The 25,401-nt window shown below is 38.6% G+C and overlaps 3 protein-coding genes across 6 annotated transcripts; 1 reads left to right on the plus strand and 2 right to left on the minus strand.

Moving 5' to 3' along the window:
• Positions 1–1,116: 1,116 nt before the first annotated feature.
• Positions 1,117–12,005, minus strand: LOC126995522 (uncharacterized). Of its 4 annotated transcripts, none has more exons than XM_050855131.1 (9): positions 11,918–12,005; positions 10,762–11,122; positions 7,326–7,555; positions 6,529–7,185; positions 6,157–6,288; positions 5,447–5,512; positions 4,969–4,992; positions 3,015–3,248; positions 1,117–2,750 (listed from the first exon to the last, which is right to left on the minus strand). In XM_050855131.1, exons 2-9 carry the CDS (start codon positions 11,105–11,107, stop codon positions 2,544–2,546), a joined length of 1,896 nt encoding a protein of 631 aa, XP_050711088.1. In that variant the 5' UTR covers positions 11,108–11,122; positions 11,918–12,005; the 3' UTR covers positions 1,117–2,543. The 4 variants fall into 4 exon arrangements, with proteins under 4 accessions (XP_050711088.1, XP_050711086.1, XP_050711087.1 ...); XM_050855129.1 differs by having other exon boundaries at positions 11,819–11,986; XM_050855130.1 differs by having other exon boundaries at positions 11,744–11,984.
• Positions 12,006–12,723: 718 nt separating this feature from the next.
• LOC126995523 (HSPB1-associated protein 1-like) lies at positions 12,724–16,444 on the minus strand. Its single transcript, XM_050855133.1, has 5 exons — positions 15,978–16,444; positions 15,151–15,564; positions 14,268–14,462; positions 13,752–14,063; positions 12,724–13,614 (listed from the first exon to the last, which is right to left on the minus strand). The coding sequence occupies exons 2-5, from the start codon at positions 15,556–15,558 to the stop codon at positions 12,847–12,849; spliced, it is 1,683 nt and encodes a 560-aa protein (XP_050711090.1). The 5' UTR covers positions 15,559–15,564; positions 15,978–16,444; the 3' UTR covers positions 12,724–12,846.
• Positions 16,445–17,053: 609 nt separating this feature from the next.
• LOC126995524 (inhibitor of growth protein 1-like) lies at positions 17,054–24,170 on the plus strand. Its single transcript, XM_050855134.1, has 6 exons — positions 17,054–17,607; positions 18,207–18,281; positions 19,142–19,345; positions 19,466–19,629; positions 19,794–19,919; positions 20,529–24,170. The coding sequence occupies exons 1-6, from the start codon at positions 17,526–17,528 to the stop codon at positions 20,733–20,735; spliced, it is 858 nt and encodes a 285-aa protein (XP_050711091.1). The 5' UTR covers positions 17,054–17,525; the 3' UTR covers positions 20,736–24,170.
• Positions 24,171–25,401: the final 1,231 nt, after the last annotated feature.

A 25,401-nucleotide genomic window follows, 5' to 3' on the forward strand; every position in this document is an offset into this window, starting at 1 on the left:
AAACACGGCTCTGTGCTGCAAGGCTTCGTGGCCTGGCAGACAGAAGTTCGAGCTCTGCTCAGCCTGGATTATTCCACTGGCAAGGAGCAGTTAGTCCCCCCCTTGAGCAAGGGAGATGGGGTGTGTGGTGTGTGAAAGTCCCAGCAGTATGTAGAGATCAACTAATGAGCCTTGCTCTAATCGGGAGGGTACATGCTGGCAACGACAAGTTCAGCTCGTGATCAGCCTATGGGTGAATTACACACACACACACACACACACACACACACACACACATACAAATAGCATTATATATATATATATATATATATATATATATATATATATATATATATATATATATATATATATATATATATATATATATATATATATATATATATATAGTATAGCATTCCACTACATGGACAAAGAAATGGTGAAAAAATTAATTACTATTATGATCAGACCTAAACTAGAATACGCAGAAACAGTGTGGTCTCCACATATGAAGAAACACATAAAAAACTAGAAAGAATACAGAGGATGGCAACAAAAATGGTTCCAGAACTGGAGGGACTGACATATGAAGAGAGACTAAAGGAAATGGACTTGCCAACACTAGAACAAAGAAGAGAAAGAAAAGACCTAATACAAATATATAGGCTATTGAGTAAAATGGAAGAAGTGGATAACGAGAAATTGCTACTAAGAGAAAAACCTTCCAGCAGGAATACAAGAGGACATAGTAAAAAGTTGAGGAAGGGAAGATGCTCAAGAGACATAAAGAAATATAGTTTCCCACAAAGAAATAAAGAGGTTTGGAACAGACCAAGTGAAGAAATAGTATCGGCGAAGAGTGTTCAAAGCTTCAAGGAAAAGTTGGATAATTATAGATACGGATACGGGACCACACGAGCGTAAGCCCAGACCCTGTAAAATTACAACTAGGTAAATACAACTAGGTAAACACACACACTTATATAGCTGTAAACCTAAGAAATATTATGGAATCAGGGATGGAATATGCAAGGCATTTATATGCCTAGATAACAAGTGAGTAAAATCATCCACAAATAATGGCAAATAATAAAATAGAACACTTTTTTCAAGATAATGCCAAGAAAACTTAGTATGGCTGTTTTCAAATAATTTAATTAAAGTTCTATACAACTCTGGTTAAAAATTCACAAAATATATATGTAATAAATGTATTTAGAGTTTCACTCTATAGAATATAAAGTTATATACGTATACACATAAGTTTAGTCAGTTACACAGCCATGTATTTCTGTCTGTTTTGTATTACTATTATAATACTTAATACTGTATTGACGAAACATACGCACAGGAAGCCACATCCCCAAAAGAACAAATATTAAATGTGTGAATATCTGGTTACATATTAGCACAGTAAAAGTCCAACAATCTGAACATGAATAATCTGAAAATCCCAGTAATTTAATATTTTTAAGGTGGAAGACAAAATCTAAAGAGAAAAAAAAATCAATCTTAATCATACGCCAAATCCATGTAGCAACACCAAGCTGAGGGGATGAGAAACAGAAGACTACAGGAGAGATTAAAATTTAGCCTATTTGTTGACAGCTGAATATTTGCTCCATTTTTGGACTGCATAGTGCCCTATATCACCCTGTAACAGTTCCATGTATCGCCGCAGAGATGGCTCCAACGACTTCTATGAGTGACAGTCCACAGCCGATGCTTGAGGACAGAGTGAAAGTGACAATTAAAGTGACATGCACAGAAGGCTTCAGAAATTTTGCACAGTACAGTACATTAGGTAAAATTATTACAAATGAGTGAAAAGTGAATATATTAAGTGAATGCGTCGACAGCCTTGACTCAACTCCTTGTTGCTTGATGTTTTTGTGAACCTGCTTCACTGTCTTGTGCTCTTATTACCTCTGGATCTACTCTCTTAATTAACATGAATTCGCCTACCTAAAATTTCTGTTCATCACCATGGATACTAATGAGTAATAAAACATCATATGATGTTTTTATTTTCTTATTATGTGAGTATATTTTTGGTTTTCATGGGTTCCTTTCAATAACTCTAAAAAATTGATAATCTGAATGACCTTTGGTCCACTGCCATTTTGATTATTGGACTTTTACTGTAAACAAAAAATAGTCATAAACATTAATGAATTTTGTGTGCACACTAATTGTAGTGTTTTCTTCACAATGTTTGTATTCAAAAGGTTGGTGTGCTATGTAGTCTACAGTAAGTAGTGTAAACAGGTGCACATAATTTATAAATAAATCAACTAATATTTTTTTTCCATATAGCCTACTGCCAAAATACTTGAAAATCTAAATACTTTATGTATATGTAGGTAACAGCTTTAGAAACAAACAAAAAAAAGTCATTTATATAAAATGTATACAGGACACATCTTTTAATAACTTTATGGATAAATCTTAAGATATGTTTGATGTAAAAATCTATAACCTTTGAATCTAAAGTACTAATTTCATAATAAATAATGGTACACATACATACATAAAAACATACCCTTCCTAGTCCTTTCACACACTCATTTCTTGATGCGCTCATCGGTTACCCAAATCAGCTTGGTATCTAAGTTGTGTTGATGGACTTGTGTCAGCAGCTGTTGATATTCCCCCATGGTGGCCTCTCCCATGTGGCACAAGCGGCCAATGCACCTCAGCTGATTGTCTTGTTGCAGGAGAAGGCGCACCGTGGCTAGTGTTACTGTTGTTGACACATTGAACCAAATTTCCTGTGTTGGAACAAAACAAACTACTCAGAAAGTCCCCAAACATATATTTGTTTGTATAAATAAATAAAAATGAAAAACTACCAGCTCTCACCTTCCTAAAAGACCCTATAATTAACATGACACTGGAATATTATTTGGAAATTTTGTTTGTGCAATGGAACCTGCAACATCATTCTCAACTCCAGAGTATAGTAGGCAAATGTCAGAGGTTAGTATTAAGTTTGGGGGGTGAAGCTTAAACAGATAAACATACAACAGACTTACTTCCAAATGTGGCAATGGATTAATCAGGAGAGAAGCAGCCAGAGTACCATCATGAAGCCACTCAAGCTCCCCATCAAGGTGTATGGTCTGCAGGGCCGGGGCATGGATCAGCAGGAAGCGCAGCCGCTGGTCACTCACCACGCCCGTGACCTTCAGGTGCTGCAGCTGAGGGTGTGCTGGCCCAGGTATACTAAAATCCAGCTGGTCATCACACTCCTCTAAAGTATGCCGAGCCTGAGGGAATGTGTGCAGGATTGTGACTTCAATTTCATATATAATGAATGTGTGTGTGTGTGTGTGTGTGTGTGTGTGTGTGTTTCCCAATATAACAAATAGCAGGTTTTCTTTCCCTTCTCAGGCCAAACCTATCATAAAGTGGCACATTTACTGATACCTTTCCATATCCCACATGTTCATCCTTCCTTTAATGCTGCAGTGCTCAACAGCATTCAGCACGTTCATATTTTGCATCACATTTGACTATAAGGTGGACTATATGCTCACATTTTGAGGGTCAGGAACCCAATACTCAGCACTGACTGCCTTCTACCTCTTGACCTCTACAGAAAAGTTGGTTCCCTACCAAGAATTTATGCCTCTTGACATGCTAACTGCTCTTCTGAATTTGCTAACTGAATGCCTCAATCCCTCTTGTGGACTCACTGCATAAAACTTTCCACTATAGTTAATATCTATGCTGTACAACTTCCTAATGGAAGAGTCAGTCAGTAGCTTCATTCTTTCATCCTACTCACTAATAAACTCTGGAACAGCCTTCCTTCATTTGTGTTTCCTCATTCTTATGCCTTGAATTGATTTTGTTAAATCAGTACAGTATATATTCACGAGACTTCCAACTTTTTTCATTTTAAAAGAGTGGGGATTGTGCATATGAGAACTTCAGGAGTGCTAGGATGGATACCCATGAAGCACAAAGCAAACCAAGTACTGGAGGGAGTAAAGACATTTTTCAAGACTGCAAGTTCCTGTGTAAGTCACATTAAATAGTTGAGTTTGGTACATAAGGTCACTGGAATAATTACAATAGACGATAAAACTTTCTTATAGGTGCCTCTAGTTAATATGCAGTACACTGATCAGTTCACAGAATGGAGCCCATTATGTTTTGTTTTATCAGCTGATCTGGTATAAACGAAAATACAAAGCAGGGCCATACCCGGGGGGGTTGGGGGTCGTCAACCCGCCCCATCTGCTAAAAGGTCCACTTTCTGAGAAAGTCAAAATGAAAAACTGAAATGGAAAGTCTCATTTTTTTCTTTTGACAGCAGGAAAATACACCCAGATATGTCAATTCTTTTAAACCCCAACTCCCCCAGCTGATTTGGCTCGCCTCACTCGCCACTTGCTCCTCTTCAAGTGGCTACAAAGGTCTACATTTAGGGGAAAAGACCCCCCCCCCTCCCCCCTTTTATAACTCTGGATATGGCCCTGCAAAGTGTGGTTAGTTGGAATCATTAATACCATTGATGATCCTATTAGCCTCAGAAGCAGGTTGGGAATTAAAAAATACATCAGTTGCAACTTAACTAAATAGATAAAAACAAATAAATAAGATTTGTAACATCACACTTCATGCCTGGTATTACTAAAGCATCACATAGTAATTCCTCACATTTCCATCCATATTCAACAGGTGAGTTTTGTCACTCCAGCCAGCCAAGAGAAGGTAAGAATGTAATGAATCTGTACTGGAAAAATAGTTAAATAGCAGGTAACTTTTTTTTTTTGTGTGTGTGTATGTGCTTCCACTGTGGTCACTACATTAAATTATAACTTATTGTACATGTAAATGATCTTAATCACAGCAGCGCTGTATCAAATACTTGTCCAAAAAAAAGGCAGTTAGCACACAGTCAAAGTGTTAACAGGTAAGTGCCACATGATGGCCACAGCCACTCACTCACAGTCACGAGATACAATCCAAACTTCTTACCCTGTCAGGGCGCTCTCCCTCCACCTACCAAGTAACATAATCATAACAGCATTTGACAAAATCACAAGACAGGTTTTCAATAAATGAATAACTTTAGTATACTTTACTTATAGAAATTATAACTTTTAAGATATAATGAGTACCAACTGCCTTGTAGCACCTTGTATTTTCATAGTTTGCTGAATAATCAAAATATATTATAAGCCAAAATATTAATCCATATCTATTACATGAGCACAATGACATAACTTTTGAGGATAGGACATGGGTCTATGACTTACAAGCAGTATATGTGATTGGGAAATAATTAAATATGTACTGAAAGAATACTTAGATTATTAAATCTACTTAGAATTGAATTACAGAATTACCGTAAGGAATTCTTGTTAGTCAAAGTTCAAATTCTTGTCAAGAATATACTGTCTCTGGTCATGTTAACAATCATCTGAGTCTAGTCTTGAGAGCAAACACTACTAACCTTGTAGTCCCCAGAAAACTGAAGTGTGACTAAGTTGGGACAAGAGCTGGCCACCACATTGTGCACCTGCCAAGAGGAAATACAGAAAGGTACCTTGAACACAAATATATGGAATGGTAAAAGGCATTACAGTAATGTATGGCTGAAGCAAGAGAAAAAAAAGGGAGGAAGAGAAGGAACAAAAAGTAATATATAATAGCACACAATAGCCCCTGAATTATGTGGGCACTAGTTTCTCAGATTTCAGATTTTCTGGACAAAACTCTGGATAATGGAAACTCCACTTTATCATAAGCCAGAAACCAACTTAAATTTGTGTGACATCCAGCAGCATATGGTGTGTTCAGCAGCATTATTATTTTTTGCTGTACATGACTAGTAGCATGAGGACAAACCAATCTGATATTCAGTAGCTCTTCCATGAGCACTAACATATCAGCTTTCTTTCCCAAAGTCCATGTATTGTAAATGCAAAGGTTCAGAAACCAATGGTGGGCTTATGATATATGGTCTTTCTGAAATTAAAATTTAATAATGGTTTCATAAGGAACAGCTAAAGCCACATTTACTTTACACACCAATGATGCAACAACTACAAACATTGAAATTATTTGCTTTTATAATTTGCTTGGTAAAATATGTTCAGACAAACATGGCAGTGACAGAAAACATATAACAAACAATATTCAATACAGACTAAGGTAACTAACCGGAGCAACCACAAACCAGTCATCGGCCAGGTGGAGGGACAGGCTGGTGAGGTGTTCCCCACAGGCTTCCAGCATTGCACTGGCCAAGTTGAAGAAACACTGATCATAAAAGTTGACTTCAAACTTTCTTATCTGTATAAATGAAAACACTCTATATTAATTATCTGTCTACTGAGATGAAAAAGGACAAAATGCAGGAGAATAGTAAATAAACTCACCAGCAGCATAACAATAAAATGAAACAGATGTGATGTTTAATAATCAGTAAGCAGAACAACATATACAGATTAGGTACAAGAGGGAAACAAAAAAGACAGAAACATGATCATGAAAAATTAAATACGTATTACAAAACAAAAGAGAAGTAAATACCTGTGTAAGAGATGAAAGTATTGAAACTTCAGGTTCTTCTGTCAAGTCTTGGAATATGAAATCGAGTCGCAGCTGCTCTAGGTCAGGGCAAAAGCAGGTTGTTAGAAGGTCATATGTGATGGGGTTGAAGAGCCAAAAATTCTTCAGGGTAAAGCTGGCATTCTGTAGACTAATCTCAGGTCGTGAAACATGGGCCACTCCTTCCTCTCCATGTGTACCCAACTGTTCCTTCACATAGTTGAAAAGCTCTGTCCGAGACTCAAACAGTAAGGAGTCTGAATTACAATTAAATGCACAATGATGTAGCCATGAAAGAGCTTTGATAGATTCCAGTATTTTCCAGCAACCTCTACCAGTGATTCTGGTACCAGATATATCAAGGCTTTTCAATTTTGTACACTTGGCAATTTCATCACAGTCCTCATCAGTGATTTTTTCAGAGCCTCTCAAAGATAAGTCACACAAATTGGGGCAGCTCTGAGAAAGGCCATGAATCATTTCTGGGGTACAGATATACTGAACTTTAAGAACTGTAAGATGAGGTAATTGCAATAACTTCAGGTTGAGTTTTTCAAAAATTTGTGATCTCCAGTAGCATGCTCGGCCAATGATAAGTCTGTTCAAATTTGCTGCATGATGTAGATGGTCAACCAAAGCCTGTAAAAACAGTAAAACAAAAAAGGTATTGAAAGAACACATTTTACAATGTAATAGTTTGAGTACCACTTTCTGATATAAAAATTTACCTCACCAAAAAATAAGGGACTAAAATCTAATCAATTATTCATAGCTCTTACCTTACACATTTCAGGTTCTGAAAACATCCTCCTTTCTCCAAAATCTAGTTCCCTTAAGCTTGCATTGAGGAACAGCACCAGCACACTTTGAATTGCACGACGACTGCATTTCTCCTTTGTATATATGGGATCAAGGTAGAGGCTGATGGAGCTGAACAGTGTTTTGTGCAGCGTGACATGGGAGTGGGAGGTCAGTGCTTGCCCAATGTCTCGGCACACCTGTTCCAACTCTGCAAATTTATCATGAATTACACAAGGTCCTGTGCACTGCTTCAAGGAAAAGCATAAAGTACTGTAAGAGGGAAAATGTAATACTTATATTCATTCATAATTCAAGATTCAATATCTATTCAAACATTTAAACAATGACCAGCTGTTATGCCACTCAATAAATAAAAAAATAAACAAAGTTGTAAATTACTAATTAGACATCAATTATGTATAAATTTACTATTAATACCAGGGTTGGCAGATTAAACCAAAAATGGTTTAAACCAAATAGTTTAAACCATGGTTTAAACCAATAAAAAAACAGTGGTTTAAACCAACTAATAAAACCTTTTTTGTTTTTATTTTGTGTGTATCTTTGTTAGTTTCATCAGTATTGTGGTTTTAACTATATGTAAGATTTTCATTATGTACAGCAGGGTTGGCGGTTTAAACCAGGGGTGTCAAACTCAAAACCCTTCGTGGGCCAATTCATACTCTGAAGTGCTGTCATGGGGGCCAACAAGGGTAGAAAATACATTGACAAGATTGAAGTTACCGTGATACCGCGGGCCATTTATGACATTCCCGCGGGCCATGAGTTTGACACCCCTGGTTTAAACCAAAAAGCCATCAATAAAACCAGTGTTTTTTGTGAATCTTTTTTAGTTTCATCAGGTATTGTGGTTTTAATTATATGTGGTTTTATATTTTTTTATCATGCACAGTCATTTAACTAACACCAATATGAAAACGTCAGTTGGTAAACTCAAATCTCTATTCAAATGTTGTAACTTCAAAGTAACTGAAAACATAATTTTGGTACAATATATATATATATATATATATATATATATATATATATATATACCTATATATATATATATATATATATATATATATATATATATAAATATATATATATATATATATATATATATATATATATATATATATATATATATATATATATATATATATATATATATATATATATAAATATATATATATATATATATATACATACATACATACATATATATATATATATATATATATATATATATATATATATATATATATATATATATATATATATATATATTTGCCACTTGAGCAGATAAATTGTTTAAAAAAAATCCTTTAGCTCATCATCTTATCCTCCCACTCACCCTCACATCACCTTCGCTGTATGGCACTGTTCAAGCACTGGAATGGTAGACACACTCACACGTTGCATTATTTCAACACTTTTAAGACTTGCACATCTTTCAAATGCATATTATCTCAGCCTTTCCTTGGGAGTTACAAGCCAAGACCCCTTACATAGGACCCGTTTTTGCGCCAAACTTGCTCGTCCCTCACAGCGGCCTCCCTCACTCTAGCTTAGTTAAAACACAATTTTGGTCTTTCATATCTTGTTTCCAATCAAGCACTGTCCACTCCCTCCACATTCCACACCATCGCATCACCGACGCCCCTGTAACTAATGTGTGCAGCAGTAGATTACAAGGATGCAGAGGAGTTCTTTGACTCAGAAACCAACTCCTATCAGCACATTTTAAAGATTTGTGGCTTCCTTTCTTTGATGCCACACTGTGAGGGGAGAATGTGATACGAACGGCTTTATTTACTCCTAAAATCACGTTAAAATGGCTTCTCAGGGTCTTTATAAGCACACAAAAATGTGATGCCACAGCGTTTCCGCCATATTCGTCGATGCCTCCAAGGAACACGCCACAAATACTTCCAAGTTTTTGCGACTCAGCCTGTACTGCGGGTCAGGAACAGATCCTAGCACACTCTGATACTTAAGTCCACTTGTAAGACACAATAACACAGCTGGGATAGCGTAAGTCCTTGTAAAGTAGCGTACAATCCTGGGCACTGCTGGGCAGCGGAGGCCACTTTCTCCTTTCCCGCACAGACCCACAGACTAGTAACCGAACATGAACAATACGTGTTCTGCGGTGATCAGGAACTTTAAGTCCTGAAACGGTACCAAGAGGAACGGTACCCTCATCTGATGTGTATAATGCTTTTTTCTGATGTTTTATTCACTAGATATATTATAGAATCTGGTCAACATCTTTGACTTCCAGCACCTTAGTATGAATATAAATGAAATTATATTAAAAACACCCCCGAATATACCAAAAATTATGCCAAATGAGGTTAGGCATAAAACTAAATTTCCAGTATGCCAACCAGGCCTGGAATATACCAAATTGGCATAATTATGCCAAACCTGGAAACCCTGGTGGGAAGGGAAAGAGTGACTCATGATTCTAGTCATTCAGAGCTGCGAGTTGCGGTCAGGAGCAAGGTGCAAGCGATAGTGTTGTGTACCGGTAGTGCATTACTGTAGCAGCGACAGTATGTGGTGTGGGATATAGCCAGGAAAGTGCCCCCCCCCCCCCTCTCTCTCTCTCTCTCTCTCTCTCTCTCTCTCTCTCTCTCTCTCTCTCTCTCTTAAAACTGTTTTTGAAGCATGCAACTGAAAAATAAGAAGAGGTCTTTCATGTTCTACTACTCTTTACCATTGCAGTTAAAAAGCATGTTAGAGAAGCTGCATTTTCCCTCTTTTACAGATTGTATGAAGATCAATGAATACCTATATTGCTAAATCCATCTCTAAATCTATCTATAATTCATTTTCAAACTCATATATGTAAATACGGATAGAATTACTGGAATAAAAATACTGAAAAAAAATCTATGTGGTTTAAACCAAAAAAAAACATGGTTTAAACAAAAAAAAACTGGTTTAAACCAAAAAAAACATGTTTTTTTTTTTTCTTAACATTGGTTTTTGCCAACCCTGATTAATACTATGAAGAACATTAGTTTCAAGATGCACTGTGTTTGTATATAATTCTATTACATGAAATTTACATTATTTTATTACATGAACTTTACTTACAAAACAATTTAATTATCAAATAAAGAAATTGAAATACCAACTTAACTCAAAATCATTTTTACACTCACAGGTAATATCACAGTCTGAATGGTATTAAGTTAAAAAAAAAAAAAGAATAGAAGTCAAAATGTCTTCATATACCTGGTAAGCTGAAAAAGATGAAAAACATTATCAATGAACCTTCCTTCCTATTGTACAGTACATATGCTATGTGTATAGTTCTGGTATTCAGTGAGAAGCATGTGCCTTCTTATCAAGATCTTTAGCATGTGGTTTTAAAATTAACTCCCAAACACATCCACTAACCTTGCTTTTTTCTTTTTTTCTCTTTGTCCTCCTCCTCCTCATATAATGAAGGTGGTGACTCTTCAGTTTGGTGTTCTCCTGTGGTCTGAGTACAACCATTCTTCTCTACCAGCTCAGGTCTTGAAGAATGACTTAATTTTTGGATAAGCCTACTTGCAGTGATCTTTCTGTTGTTGTCTTCACCCGTTTGCTCTCTATCACTTTCTTCTGTTTTCTGGCTTGCAAGAGCTTCCTTTTTCTTACTGGGACTGCACTCACTCACCCATTTAGTTATGTCAATGAACAGCTGTGCTATTCTCTGTATACACAGATTATTTAGTGTTACTACACCTTTATGAGCTGGCATCTTCTTGGAGGAAACCTAAAATTAACATATAAAACATTATTCATTAACAAATTAAAGAAATTTAATGCAGTCTACATAAGGTAAATCACAAGAGGCGAGACTGCACACACATGGCAGCTTCTGAGAGTAAGTTATTCACTATCCATACATATATCTAAACTCCATTTAAATCATGCTTAGCTCTGATGAAAAGAACATTTAAGGATTCACACTTGTGACTCATGAGATGGGAGTCCAACAAGATGAGTTACCTATCTTAACATCTCATGCATTTATAATAAGTAAGCTTGAAAACTATAAATTTCAAGAATGTCTAGTGTGCAATTTCTTGAGGGTTACTCATGAAAAGCATTCTTATGTGTGCTAAAGTATTTCATAACAACTGAAACTCTAGGATATGCCTCATATAAGACCATTAACTTCTGATATGACACAGAAATCAATAAATTATGATAATCAATAGCAGAAAATTATAGCTGAATTAAGAACTGGAGACAGCTGAGAGCAGAAAATATATGAAGTGGGTGGCAAGCCTTGGCAGGGTGGGTAGATTATGTCCCTTCAACTTTGCACAAGGCGTTCTCTAAGCAGCAGCAAAGAAAGGTAATGAATGTATAAAAACAACACTTCCAAAACCTTGAGCCCAGCAGCCAGGCAGGTGAACCCAGAGGTGAGTATTAATAAGGTGGGTGGGAGGGTCACGTCACGCACCGCACTCCAGCCAGGAACAGGTGACAGCCTCTTCCGTCCACAGGAATGGTGTTAGCGCATGGCAGCTTCCAGCAGGGCGTTATCGTAGCGGCCACATACTTGACCGCTGACTCGTCGCCTGTAATCGCGAGCCTCCCGTCCGCCGCGCTGCCTCCAGCCTCAGCCCGTCCCTCGCCGTGGCCATATAAGGCAGTGTTCATGCCGCCCACCACGGGATGCACCATTTAGCTCAAGTGAGGGCATGAGTACTCCTCTATTGCCTGTAACAATATCTTACAAAGATATTCACGGTGCTCTTTGGTTTATAACAGATTGTTGTTGAATTGTTATCCCGTAGATACTCGGGTAAATAAACCATATTTTTTCATCTTTCAGGCAAGAAGCAACTAAACGGTGCAGAAGAAAGGGAGGGAAAAGAGACTGAAAAATAAGAGACAACTAATCCACATAGAAGAGAGGAAGAAGGAGAGACCAAACAAGCGTTCAAAAGCTGAACAGGTGTAAAGAAGAAGAAGAAGAGGGTGATTCATAATCGGCGATTCTTTCTACATCCCAAAAATAGTTTACAATTATTAAGCTAAATCTTTCTGTGGAAGACACGTACCGTGAACTGGATAGGAAAAGGTTGGATGGTAATGGTACCGTCTGTAACCGTGGATCACTCACTGGGATGAGCGAAGATTTTTAGTCATATAGTGCATCTCCTTAGGATGTTTTATTATTGTATCCACTAAAGGAAAAGTAATGACAGCAGTATTCCATATTTCTCTCAGCGAGAAAGTTGGAGACACTTCTGCTGGGGGCACTCCATGATTGCTGATGGACAGATGAAATGAAACAGACTATAAGCTACTATTACTACTACTATAATACTAATAATACTAATAATGGATATAAAACATTACTTGACTGTTCTGAATGTTTTATTGTTTTATTTATAGTAACAACTGCATATTCCTAAACACACACACACACTTCTTATAAAAATAAAAAAATAGATAAATACACACACACACACTATTTTTCCACTATAACACACCACCACTATCACCACCACCAACAACATTCCTAAGTTTCTCATCCAGCACCTCCTTCATTAAACTGACAACCCTTGTATCCGTAAACACATCAATCAACAACTTCAGGTCCTTTTCATCCTCAGAATTGGCACTATTCAGCACTCCTCGGTACTGGCACTCCGTATAACACTCCTCTTCTTCCTTTCCCCTCTTCTCTTTTTTCTTTTCCTTCTCTTCTATTTCATTGTTCTCCTCCTCTACTTTCTCCCTCTCCTCCTCTTCATTCTCCTTCTCCTCCTCCTCTTCTTCCTTCTTCACTTCCATTTTCTTCTTCTTTCCATTCTCCTCCTTCTCTTTCACTCCTAAAATGTCACGCTGATACTCCCAAAAAGTCATACATGGCACTGGGGTGATGCCAAACTGTGCCAGCCAATCTCTGTCCCTCCAGTTGTCCTGTGTGGAACTGTGGCACTTGGAAATAGACTGCCCATGACTCTCCTCAGTGCCAGAAAGCCTGTTGTGTTGTACTGGACAGGCTGAGGCACTAGAGTAGCCCTGTGTGGCACTCTCCTGGCCTGTATCCTTGGCACTGTGGTCCTTGGGTTGGTGTTTCTCCCCGTCACTGGTGCCGGAGATAGAGTGCCGTGCGGCCGTCACTTGGCGCAGCAGTTGAGCCAAGAGGTCGGTGGGGGTCATGGCTGCAACCTCATACATGTTGGGGTTGAAGATTTTCTCGAGGAGTGACAGTGTGGTGACCCCCGAACACAGGCTGGCCACCTAGAACACAGTGGTAGTAGTAGTAATTATTGTTATTCTTACTACTTCTACTATTAAGTTACCTTAAAAATTACCATTATTATTATTATCATCATTGTTAACAGCAGCAGCAGAAGTAGTAGTAGTAGTAGCAGTACCTGGAACATGACAATTGCCTCCTTAACTCTTTCTGCAGCATCCTCTTCCACCTCCAGCCAAGTATTGACACTCACTGCTAGGCTGAGGTTTTCTACTGAGTGCCACCACCTCCTAGGAACAAAAAGCACATCTCCAGGCCCTAGTATCACCACATGGGGTGTAGTGAGTGCCAGGGCTGGGTGGGAGTGCCGGGATGGGTATGGAAAGCTGGCGTTGCTGTAGATGCTGGATTCCTCATAGGGTACTCGAGTGGCATCCATGCTTTTTGACTGGCACTCAGGAAACAGTACCCAGCGCTTGTAACCATGGACCTACAGGGATGAGGTATCTTGTCAGTTGTAAGTCTGTTTTATCTCCATTTTTCTCCTCTTTCCTCCACTTGTTTCTCCTCTCCTATATCAAAAGATAGATTATTCTTTCCTCTTTCTTCTCCTTTCATTCATTTGTTATTTCTATTTTAGTTAAGGTATGTGTGTGTGTCTGTCCTGTCCTACTACTACTACTACAATTACTACCTGTGCCACAAGATTGATGCCATAGGTGTCAATGTGGCAGGGAGTGTTGGCACCTGTTGAGCCTATCCACAGAGTGCTGTCTGCAGTGCTGCGCTCAGGGAAGCCCAAGGCACCCCAGTCTAGGTCCAGGCAACCCTGTGCCAAGCGCCGAAGGTAGTAATAGTCAAAGTATGCCCAGTGGGTGGTGCTGGTGACCTGTGGAGTGCCTAGTATTAGTGTCAAGAGAAAACATTGTAAATCCTAAACTGTACTGCAAATTCTAGCTCATCCCAATACTGTCCAAATCCCTTACGCAAAAGTTAACTAGCATCTTCATTCTTTCATCCCTTATACTGGTAAACTCAAGAACAATCTTCCTTCATCTGTATTTCCTCCTGCCTATGACTAGGGCTCTTTCAGGAGGAGAATATCAAGAAACCTCTTCTCACAAAATTGACCTCTCTTCTCAACTCTTTATAGGGGCAGTGACTAACAGGCATTTTTCTCATTATTATTATTTTTTTGTCCTTGAGCTGCTTCCTTTACTGTAAAAAAAAAAAAAAAAAAAAACTACTACTGAAAAGAATGCTAATGAGTCAAGTTACAGTTAATAGAATTAATCACATCCTTCACCTGTTAGCAAAGTGCCTGTCAAGTGATAAATATAGTGCAGGGCCATTTCTTGCTATATGCAAACTATACGGTTACATAGGGCCCCCGAAGCTACCTGCCCCCCAAGCTGCCATTATTATTTTGGGGGGAATCCACCCATCATAGTTTCACAACACATGGGCCCCCAAACGGCTAGAAATGGCCCTGATATAGTGATAATAATAGTAATAACAATTGTAATAATAATAATAATAATAATAATAATAATAATAATAATAATAATAATACCCACCTTAGTACCACAGGTAGTGGTGGTGGTGGTGGGGGTGGGGCCCTGTGCCCAGGCCAGGAAGGCACCCAGGGTCATTTTAGCCTTGAGGCACTGGCCCTCCCACTGGGGTCCTGCCAGGGCCATGCCGGGGGCCGTCCGCTGGGCTACACGCAGCTCAAGTTGTTCCTCGCCAAACATGTCCGCCCATTGGTCCAGTGGCCACGCCAGGCAGGGCCACCCTCCTCCTCCTCCTCTTCCTCCTTCTCTGCTGGGTGCCAGGTATCCTCGGAACACCACCGGCTCCTGGATGGTGTGCAGGATGGCATGTCGCAGTGCCTGGGGGTCCAATGAGTGCTGCTCCTCCCGGCACACACGCTTGGCACTGGGTCCATCACAAGTGTCATTGCTACCTCCTTCCATGCACTCCATGGCAGCCTAGGGGAGGAGGGTGCCATTAACATTATTATTATTTCACCTATTCCTTCCTTCTCACCCCTATTTCATCCTCTTTTCCCTTCATCTATTCTTTTCTCCTTCCCCTCTTCTCCATCCTCTTTCTATTTTCCCTTGTGGCTTTCTTCTCGATCTTTCCCTCCACCTATTCCCTTGCTACTATTACTGATGTTTTGGGCCAATGCAACAGATATGAGCACCGGGGCTGGGCACATCTATACCCTATGCGTCAAACTACGTATCTTGTATCTTGTATCATGTATCTTGTGGGCGTGGGCGTGGGGGGGTATAGACGTGGTAGACATTTGGAAAGAGGTATGGCCTTCTACAGACAGGTCCTGACATGCCTTATTTCTCTGTTCACCCTGTACCCACGTAGCCTAGCGTCACCTTACCTTAGGCCTAGGGGGGCTGGGTAGGCCTCAACACCACGTCCACGCCCCTTTAGTCCCACGCTGTTATAAAAATAGTGGTGCTGCTCTAGGGGGCTGGGTCTGGGGCGGCCTCAAGTAGAAGGCTGTGGTGAGCTGTTGGGGGTCTCCTTTTTATTCTTTCTTCTTCAGTGTTTTAGGGTTAGGCCATGAGACTATACGTACGGCCTCTATAACCTCATTTTTTTATTTTTTTATTCTTTGTATACAGAGGTCAGCTGATGGCTCTTCCTGTCACTTCTGAGGTCCACGATACACGTTCATAAGCCTTTTTTATGCAATGTGCTTCATTTCGCATATCAATTATAACCGCAAAAGATAAATAAATAGTTGGTTAATCTAAAAGTAGCTTCTTTTGAGCTGCATCGCTTTGTATATGGCTTTTGGATAAGTTGTGGTAGCCTGGGAAATTTTGCAATAAACAATCATAAAGGTACCAGTAAAGTTTTCCTAGTAACTGAGAGAGAGAGAGAGAGAGAGAGAGAGAGAGAGAGAGAGAGAGAGAGAGAGAGAGAACACACACACACACACACACACACACACACACACACATGATGACGCGATATAAGCTGATAAATAATATGGGAGACAGACAGAATAGACGATAGTGCAGGCAGAATGAGGGCCACGAAATTTCAATAGATCATCATACGGTACATGAGCCAGCGATAGACTTGACAGTGCGCAAAACTTTCCCCCCAAACGCCAAACGGCCATTCATAATAATTCCAATAAGGTTCAAATAATCACGGCTTGGAGGATTGGGTTCTATATCCACTGTCCATACATAATCTGGAGCCGATATTTAAGTGTGCTACATAATATTATAAGAAGTATAACGATACTTTTTTGTTTAAGTAGCGACAGTGGACCCAAAACATTGAAGCGTTTATAGTTGACTGAAGCGGGGGAGGGGGGACTCAAATAAATGCAAATAAATAAACACATCATGAATATTATAATGCCATAGTACAATTTAAAATGAGAAGATAAAGGAGAGCATTGCAACTGTAGAGCAAAGCGTGTAAATAGGAAGAATAGAGGAACAAGAGGAGGAGGAAGACCTATAAATAAGAAGCGATAAGCGAGACTCATATATAAATGCAAATATATAACTAAACCATGAATATTATAGCATCATCGTACATTTTAATAACAAAATACAAACTAGAGCAAAGCGTGTAAATAACCAGAAGAGAGGATCAACAAGACCAAAGAAGCGATATAAATTAGAATACAGGCCAAAAGAAGAGGAAGAGGAGGGGCAGAGGGCGAGAAAGTCCCTCAAAGATCGAATAAGCTTGACTCTCAGCTCTGGCATCATCTTCCACGTCCTCAAGCACATAACAACCTTTTCACGTAAGACTGGACTGCTCAGCAAGCACCCTTCTCTACCGAGGCACAGGAACATACAACAAACGGTCTTGGGCAGCCTTCATTTTGGGGCTCAGAGGCCGTGGGTTCATGGCCTGCCCAGCCCCCTAAACATTATAGAAGGAAGAAGGAAGAGCTATGAGTGACCCAGTGGAGAAGATGCTCAACCAGGCCGCCTTGGAAGCTCTGTATTCCGCCACATATGTTGATAACTTCCTGGGTGAGTGATCTGCGGGTTGGCTTGGTGGGTTTAGAGTAATTTTGAGTGTATGGACGTAATGCCTGGTTCCTTAGAGCAGTGGTGTTGTGACAACGTTGCCTATGGTATCATGTATTGACGATAAAATAGCACATGTTAGGAATCAGTTGGAACTTAGGAAGAGGTCTAGTGTCAGAGGAATATCTTTGTGGAACTCCCTTCCAGAATCCCTAGTCACTCTCCAGTCTCTGTCTTTACTCAAATCAGCGAGCTAACATCTTGGGGACAAATTTTCTGAATACCACTGATTGGACTATAGCTCTTTTTCCAATTTTGTAATCTCTAATATAAGTTGTCGGCATATGATGCACTATATAACTTTTTTACAAGCACTTGTTTTTGCTTATGTCATTATACATTCTGAGCTGACGCATCAGCATAACTTCCCCGTGCCCCCTCCTCGTTGTGGGAAGCACACCAAGTGAGAATAAGCAGTGGATTATTATCTGCGACTTGAATTCAGTTTGCAAAGGTTTGGAAGACACCTTAGGCTGATATTATTTATTTATGTATGCTTATGTGCTGTACCTTACTGTAATCACTGTTTCTCCCATTCATAGACACCGTGGAAAACCTTCCAGATGAGGTTCAAAGGGAAATTTCCAGTATGAGGGAGCTGGATGTGCGCTACCAGGGTGAGTATTCATTGGCTTTGGTTCACTGGGATTAGGAGCAATATTTAATCTAAAAACCTTATTACTTATTTGGGTCTGTCAAAGAAGTGATGTAAAAGTATGGCTGAAAAGAAAAAAAATCATAACCTTAACTATCTGTAATCTTGCAACATAGGGTATTGCAAGAAAATAAAAACCTACCATGCCAGATTTTCAGAAGCACTAAAGACAAAATTAAAAGCCTTTATCTTTTAAAAACACTACACTGTTGTAAAGCCTATGTCCTATGTGTGCGTGGTGGGAGACGGGAAGTTGAAGATTCATACAGTCAGGATGTCGTAGATTAAATTTCAAAATGAGTGTCGCAATTTCCCAGTACAGTGTTTAGAAATAGAAATTAAAAGCATTAATAAGTTATTTATTAGAGAATGTGCTAGATTTTCCATTAACCCCTTCACTCCGGCGACACTGACGTCGGCGTCCGACGGCGTCACCGTTAGTCATCTTCTAAACCTCTTAATCATCTTCCATCTCCTCTTAATCCTCTTCTAAACCCCTTAAAAGGAAATGGAAGAGGATTTAGAGGAATTTAGAGGAGGATTGAGAGGTTTAGAAGAGTATTAATCCTCTTCCATTTCCTCTTGACCCTTTCCATACTGTGACGCCGACGTCTGCGTCACGGATGGAAAGGGTTAATTTGAATAACTGAAGATTTATAAAGTCAGGATGTTATTGATTAAATTTCATATAGATTGATTATATACACTTTAGTTTTCATGTGCAAAACCTAGTGTGTGCCTAGTCCAGAAATACAGGTTGCCATATTGATAAGGTGAACGTACCTCATATTCTGAGATCCTATTTTTTCCTTTCTCCACCAGCCCTTCTGCAGGACATGGAGGGCCTACGAGGTCAACTGGAGGGTGAATTGGACTCAATTTCCCTCAAGAGAGTGATGGTGCAGATACAGGATAAGTTAATATCCACTCAGGAGATTGGTGATGACAAACTCCAAATTGTGCAGCACATCTTGGACATCATTGAAAACAGACAAAGGCAGCTGGAACTTGACTGCAAGAACTTAGGTGGGTAGCAGAAAGCAAATATTGATGAGTGACAATGAGGACCATCATATTTATAAGCAAACACACACACACACACACACACACACGGATAACAACGCACTTATCTTTTACTCTCAACAGACTTTGGCCAAGAGCAGGAGAAGTCTGAATCCTGTAAGGAGACACAACCAGAGAGGGTGAGCAAGAGGGCGCGGCGCACAAGGAACGATCACACCACCAGCCACAATGAAAACTCCAGCGATGTCCCGGCACCCACTCACACTGAGAAGACAACTGGCAACAAGGTGCATTGTTAAATACTAATGGATGATGATACAATAGAACATACCAGTGGGGAAATTCATTCAAAAACTGTAATATAAACTTGAGGTTATTTGATTATATTAGTATTGATATTCCATAGTATAATTAAATATGCATTATATTATTTTGTGTGCTTGTGGTGCAGGGATCAGCACAGAAGAAGACCACCAAGAAGAAAAAGCGCAAAGCTCGGGTGGAAAGGGAGCGAGAGGACTCACCCACAGAGATCCCTATTGATCCTGATGAGCCGACCTACTGCCTTTGTGAACAGGTGCGGCTTTGCTTCTGCCTTCTGCTGCCAACAATGGGATTTTTCTTTAGATCTCAGTGTCCTAGCACTTCCTCTCTGCCCAATCTCTCTCCAGTACTCATTCACTTTGTTGATCAATCTTACTGGTGATTCTTCTGATACCATTTAGATGAATGTTTCATCCTCATTATATTGAAATCAAGGTATTTTTTACTCATCAAACTTTCCAATTGTGAAGTGAGGTCCATCATGATGATTATAATAAAAAAGTAGATAAGCAACTCATTACACTACAGGAGATAGTAACTGCCATCATTAGCAGTAGAATTTATTATAAAGAATAGTCATAAAAGTAAGCTAATATTACATAACTAAATGGTGGTATTGTCTGCTGTTACTTTATATCTTAGTCAGTCTGATTATCCAACTCCTATATATATTTCTGAATTGATTGCTAGAACTATTATTATAATTTTTTTCATTGATTCATAAATACATTCTAATTTTCTTTCAAAAACTTTCCTTCTTTGTAAACATTAGGAGAGTGCAAGCAAGATAAGATTAGTCCAAATACTGATGATGTATACATTGACGCTAGTGTAATGTTTAATCCTCATATTACCTCCCCAGGTGTCATATGGTGAGATGATTGGCTGTGACAATGACCTTTGTCCCATCGAATGGTTCCACTTCTCTTGTGTTGGACTGACCAACAAGCCCAAGGGGAAGTGGTTCTGTCCTAAGTGTCGTGGTGATAAACCAACCGTGATGAAGCCAAGAGCCCAGTTCTTAAAGGAACTGGAAAAATATAACAAAGAAAAAGAGGAAAAATCTTGAACTGCCAAGTATTGTTCCTCAGGACCATGATGTTTACTTGTAAGGAGAGTTATGTTTACCGTATATCCCAAAGGTCACGTGCAGGCAGTGGCAGCTCACTCTAACGGACGCAAGTGTAATGAAAAATGGTGTTGCGATTTCCTGTTCTAGAGTAAGGATTAAAAGTTCAAATTTGATTGAAATTTAAATGAATGCTGGTTTGGTATAAAGTGAGCTCTTGCAGTCCATTAAGTGAGCAAAGATCTATACTGTAATACATGGGTGGCACACACATTTTATTCTTTATAAAGGAAACTTTCTAGCGGTGTGCTACTCACGTATTATTTTAGTGCAGCATGTAAATATTTTTTATTTATTTTTAAAACACTGAGAGAGAGAGAGAGAGAGAGAGAGAGAGAGAGAGAGAGAGAGAGAGAGAGAGAGAGAGAGAGAGAGAGAGAGAGAGAGAGAGAGAGAGACTTTGTATAAATTATACATATCCAAGCTTGTATGTCTTTCATCTCTTTCTAAACAGACATTAACCCATCTAAAAAGAATCATATTTTCTCAGGTTTGGTTACTATTCCTATATTATTTTTTTCTTTTAAAGCTTGCCTCTTCCTTTGTACCTGAGATGATATCTCAAAAGGAAGCAGAGGAAATAAAAAAAAATCAATGCTGGTGAGACATTTCCTGCATCTTCTCTTTACTACATGAGAACTTAAATTTCCAAAGGGAGGTGTTCCCACCCCTTCACCTTGACCCTCTCTCTATCTGTTTGAGCACACAAGGGATAAAGATTTGCATGTACCTTTTATGACACAAAATACAGAGACTATTATGCACCATTTATATCACACAGACTACAAAAAAATGTATATACCTGTTATGTCACATGGAGTCCAGATCTTATGTTCTTGATACAATGAACACAAATATGTATTCTAAATATCTATGTCTGGTGGATTGCAAAATCTGTTCTTCATAGCAGGAAAACAAACCCTGGTTTAGAATGCAAAAGATGGGATACTAACCTTTATACTACTGAGGATACTTTATATATAGATAAGACATTGTAAAGAAGGTTTAGTGATGTTTCAACACTAAATATAGTCAAGGAATCTTAAAAAGTATCAAAACCTTCATAGCTAAATTAAAAAGGAAATGTGGTGACAATAACATTATGTTCATGGTTATTCTGACATTTCTTACTGGTAGTATTTATTTATTTATTTTTTTTTTTCTCACACCATTACAGTTGTATTTTTCACCATTACCTATCTGCATTGCAGTATAATTTCTTTGACTTATGCAATATTATTTGATATAGATATGCACTATGCTTTTCACCATACTTATGAAACAATCATAGTGAGAGCCATGACTACTTGAAAATGTGCAGGCAGGTTCCAATGGCTGCAGGAAAAATTAACATTGTGAATCCATAAATTCACCTTTTTTTTTTTTTTCTTTTTTTTTTTTCCCCAATCTATGGGCTTGCCTTGATGGGCACTTGTGGTTGGCTTCACTAGGTTAGTGGCACAAGATTTTTCATAGGTATAATAACGGCACTACAGACACGCTTTACTGGTCTTCAATTCATGGTTGAACTCTCCATTTCTTTCATACCAATGCTTAGGTATATCATTAGACCAATTTATATATTTCAGCAATGCAGCCTTGTAGGTTAAGCTACAAGAAATGGTTATGGTATTTTGCAAGGTTCAAATCACTCATATTTGTCCAAAATTTCAAACTGAGGGTAAATGGATATGTACACAAGGTTAAAAAAATATTGGTGCCTAGGGGGTCCGATGCTTACTGTAAACATTTAAAAAACTACTGATGTTACAGGAGGATTAGCATGCCTGGCTGCGGCTGGTTCCTAAGAGCCAACTCAGGTCACAAAACATTCCATGCACTGCCAGGAATCTAACGGACACTAATATTTCTCTGCCCTTGGTTCCATGATGTCATATGTTATGGTCTATTTTTCTTTATTGTTTATTTATTTACTTATATTTATTTTTATTTATTTATTATTTTTACCATGTATAAACAAATGCACCAGCAACATTGAAAAGGTAGTCTTGTAGAACTTGCAGAATGTTGAACTAAAAGCATGCCATAACCTCAACTATTTTACCGTCACCTCCATTCCTATGCAATATTCATGGAAAATTCAAGCTCAGAAGCTTTACATATTTATGCTCTTCTGGAGTTTTGCTATTTTTTTTCTTACATACTTCATTCCATCCAAAATCAGGTGACACTACAGTTGCAATAGGAGTGATACTAGTACAATATTAATGGCAAATATGTCCAAAATTTACATATACTACTTGCTGAATTTGTCCTAATGATGAGTTCAGCAAAGAACATTCCTTCTTTGCAGATTAACTCAGCACTAGACCATTTCGTTGGGGAGGAAAAGCTTAAAATATATTGTTAAACAAGAGAGTAATATACATGGGCCATGTTGGTGGGTGGGTCAGAGGTTTGCTTTTCTTAGCAGTCTATGGTTCTCACTACAGCAGTTCCAAGTTGACTGGTATCCAAGCATCTACTTGCAAATAGTGTACATAGGTATAGGAATCAAGAAAAACTATTTTAATAGAGGAATTCAAAGGAGTGAGTCACCACAAATCTGAAACTAAAAATACTTTTAACTTTGGCTTTGTCTATTGTTTTCAATATGTATTAGAACAATCAAGACGGCAGTGTACTGCAAATGCTGTTATTAATTAATAGTAATTACTGATGCTCTAAACATAATGCACCAACACATGAGCTATGTAAGTTTGGCCTTTTTTGGTGAAGGAGGCAAGGAAAGCTTACAAAGTTCTGCTCCCACAAACACAGGGCATGACCTGTACAAAAGTTGTATAATGGGCTAGGCAGTTTATCTAGAAACTAAAATAAATAGGAAGGAAGATGCAATTGAGGAATTGGCATCATGCACTCAGATCAGGATTGTTCACTTTCATCTGTTTGTAGTCACTTTCATAAGAGATATGAATTTACAAAGTTTGTTACAGGCTATATAGCAGGTTGTCAAATGTCTAATGTTTCTGTTAGCAAAGGCTCCCAAGCTCCAAATGCTGAAGAGTATTATTAATTGTATAAGGAAAAAGGACCTGTATCCTTAAAGCCTCTTTGCTACTTTTAACAACCACAGCTGCTCACAAGGCTTAGTCTCGCAAGTGATTCATGAGGCTTTCGAGTTACAGTGAATTGTTAAAAGTAGTAGAAAAGGCTTTATGAACACAGGCTCTGGCAGTGCAGTAGCCTCTTCTCTGCTCTGAACTACTCATAGTGGCTCACAAGGCATTGAGTTGGTAAGAGTAAAGACCTTGTGAGCTGCTGAGTCATTAAAGTAGGAGAGAGGCTTTTTGAATACAAGCATAGGTATTATGAGTTATAATATAAAGTTAGTAAAATACATGAGTAAATTTTTATGAAGGTATTTTTGTCCCTAGTATTTTTCATTAGTATATATAATCATTGTTTTTCATTATGACACTTATTATAATGCACAGCTGCTGATGTAAATTTCAAACATTTTTCATCATTGTAACAAATGCTTCTAAAATGTCATTATCAGTTGCATTTATTCACGTTTACTTATCTTTTTGACAAATCATTTCTCATAGTGTATAGAACTCCCACTCCATCCCACCACTAGTGTTGATGATCACAACCATATTCACACACCCTATTATGTATGTTTTTTCGAGTTTCAGTCTACCTACCTGATCACTAGCTTACACTGTTTCCTCATATCTGACCATCAGTCTTACATTTTTTTTTTTTTTTTTTAAGACATCTACACCAGTATACACAAATGAGTCCAAGAGTGACACCACTACAAGATTGCTGTCCTCTTCCCAACCTAATCCCATGTGTTCATACTCTCCATCACTGGCATTCTTACAGAAAATTTATCAGTACTGTCCTATAATTTTTCTCACTTCTTTATTTATTTTTTTTCCAAGATCTTAAACCCGAAACTTAATACAGGTAACTCTCGATTTACGCGAGTTTGGTTTACGCGTTTTTTAAATAATGCGGGGTCCAAAATCCAAATAAATGTTTAATTTACACATTTTTTCCACTTATACGCGATATTTTATGGAGTGGGAAACCAGATGTCTCACGCAACTGGACTCACATGGCGCCGCGGCCACACAGCTTAGCTCAGTTCTTCCTGCACGCCACTTGAACAACAATACAGTACCCACGCTAGCACACTACTCAAGAATAGGGGTGGGCAGGTACCAGTACCAGTACTGGTACTAATGGTACCAGCTATACGATACGGTACGGTACCGGCACCAGACTGCTCAGTACCGGTACCAATACTAGCCAGTCGCTCATGGTGTCCCTCATTTCTTCTTCACACGAGTGAGACTGAGTGCATGAGTGGATATCTCGGTGATATGGATATTCTCTCTCTCTCTCCACTGAAGGAAGTGAATATTTATTTTTTGATAGAAACCTACCTCTTGTTTGATTTACATTGTTTTTGATTTACACGACCTATTCAAGGACACAATACTCGCGTAAATCGAGTTACCTGTATCAGTAACCTCTCCACCTCAGTCTTTAAATCCCCATGTTACTCAGAAGGCTGAGGGTGGACATAGTGGCACTCTCCGAGACAAGGAGGCCTGGCAGTGGCGAGATC

The sequence above is a fragment of the Eriocheir sinensis genome, chromosome 8, assembly GCF_024679095.1.
Source record: "Eriocheir sinensis breed Jianghai 21 chromosome 8, ASM2467909v1, whole genome shotgun sequence".
Taxonomy (NCBI): domain Eukaryota; kingdom Metazoa; phylum Arthropoda; class Malacostraca; order Decapoda; family Varunidae; genus Eriocheir; species Eriocheir sinensis.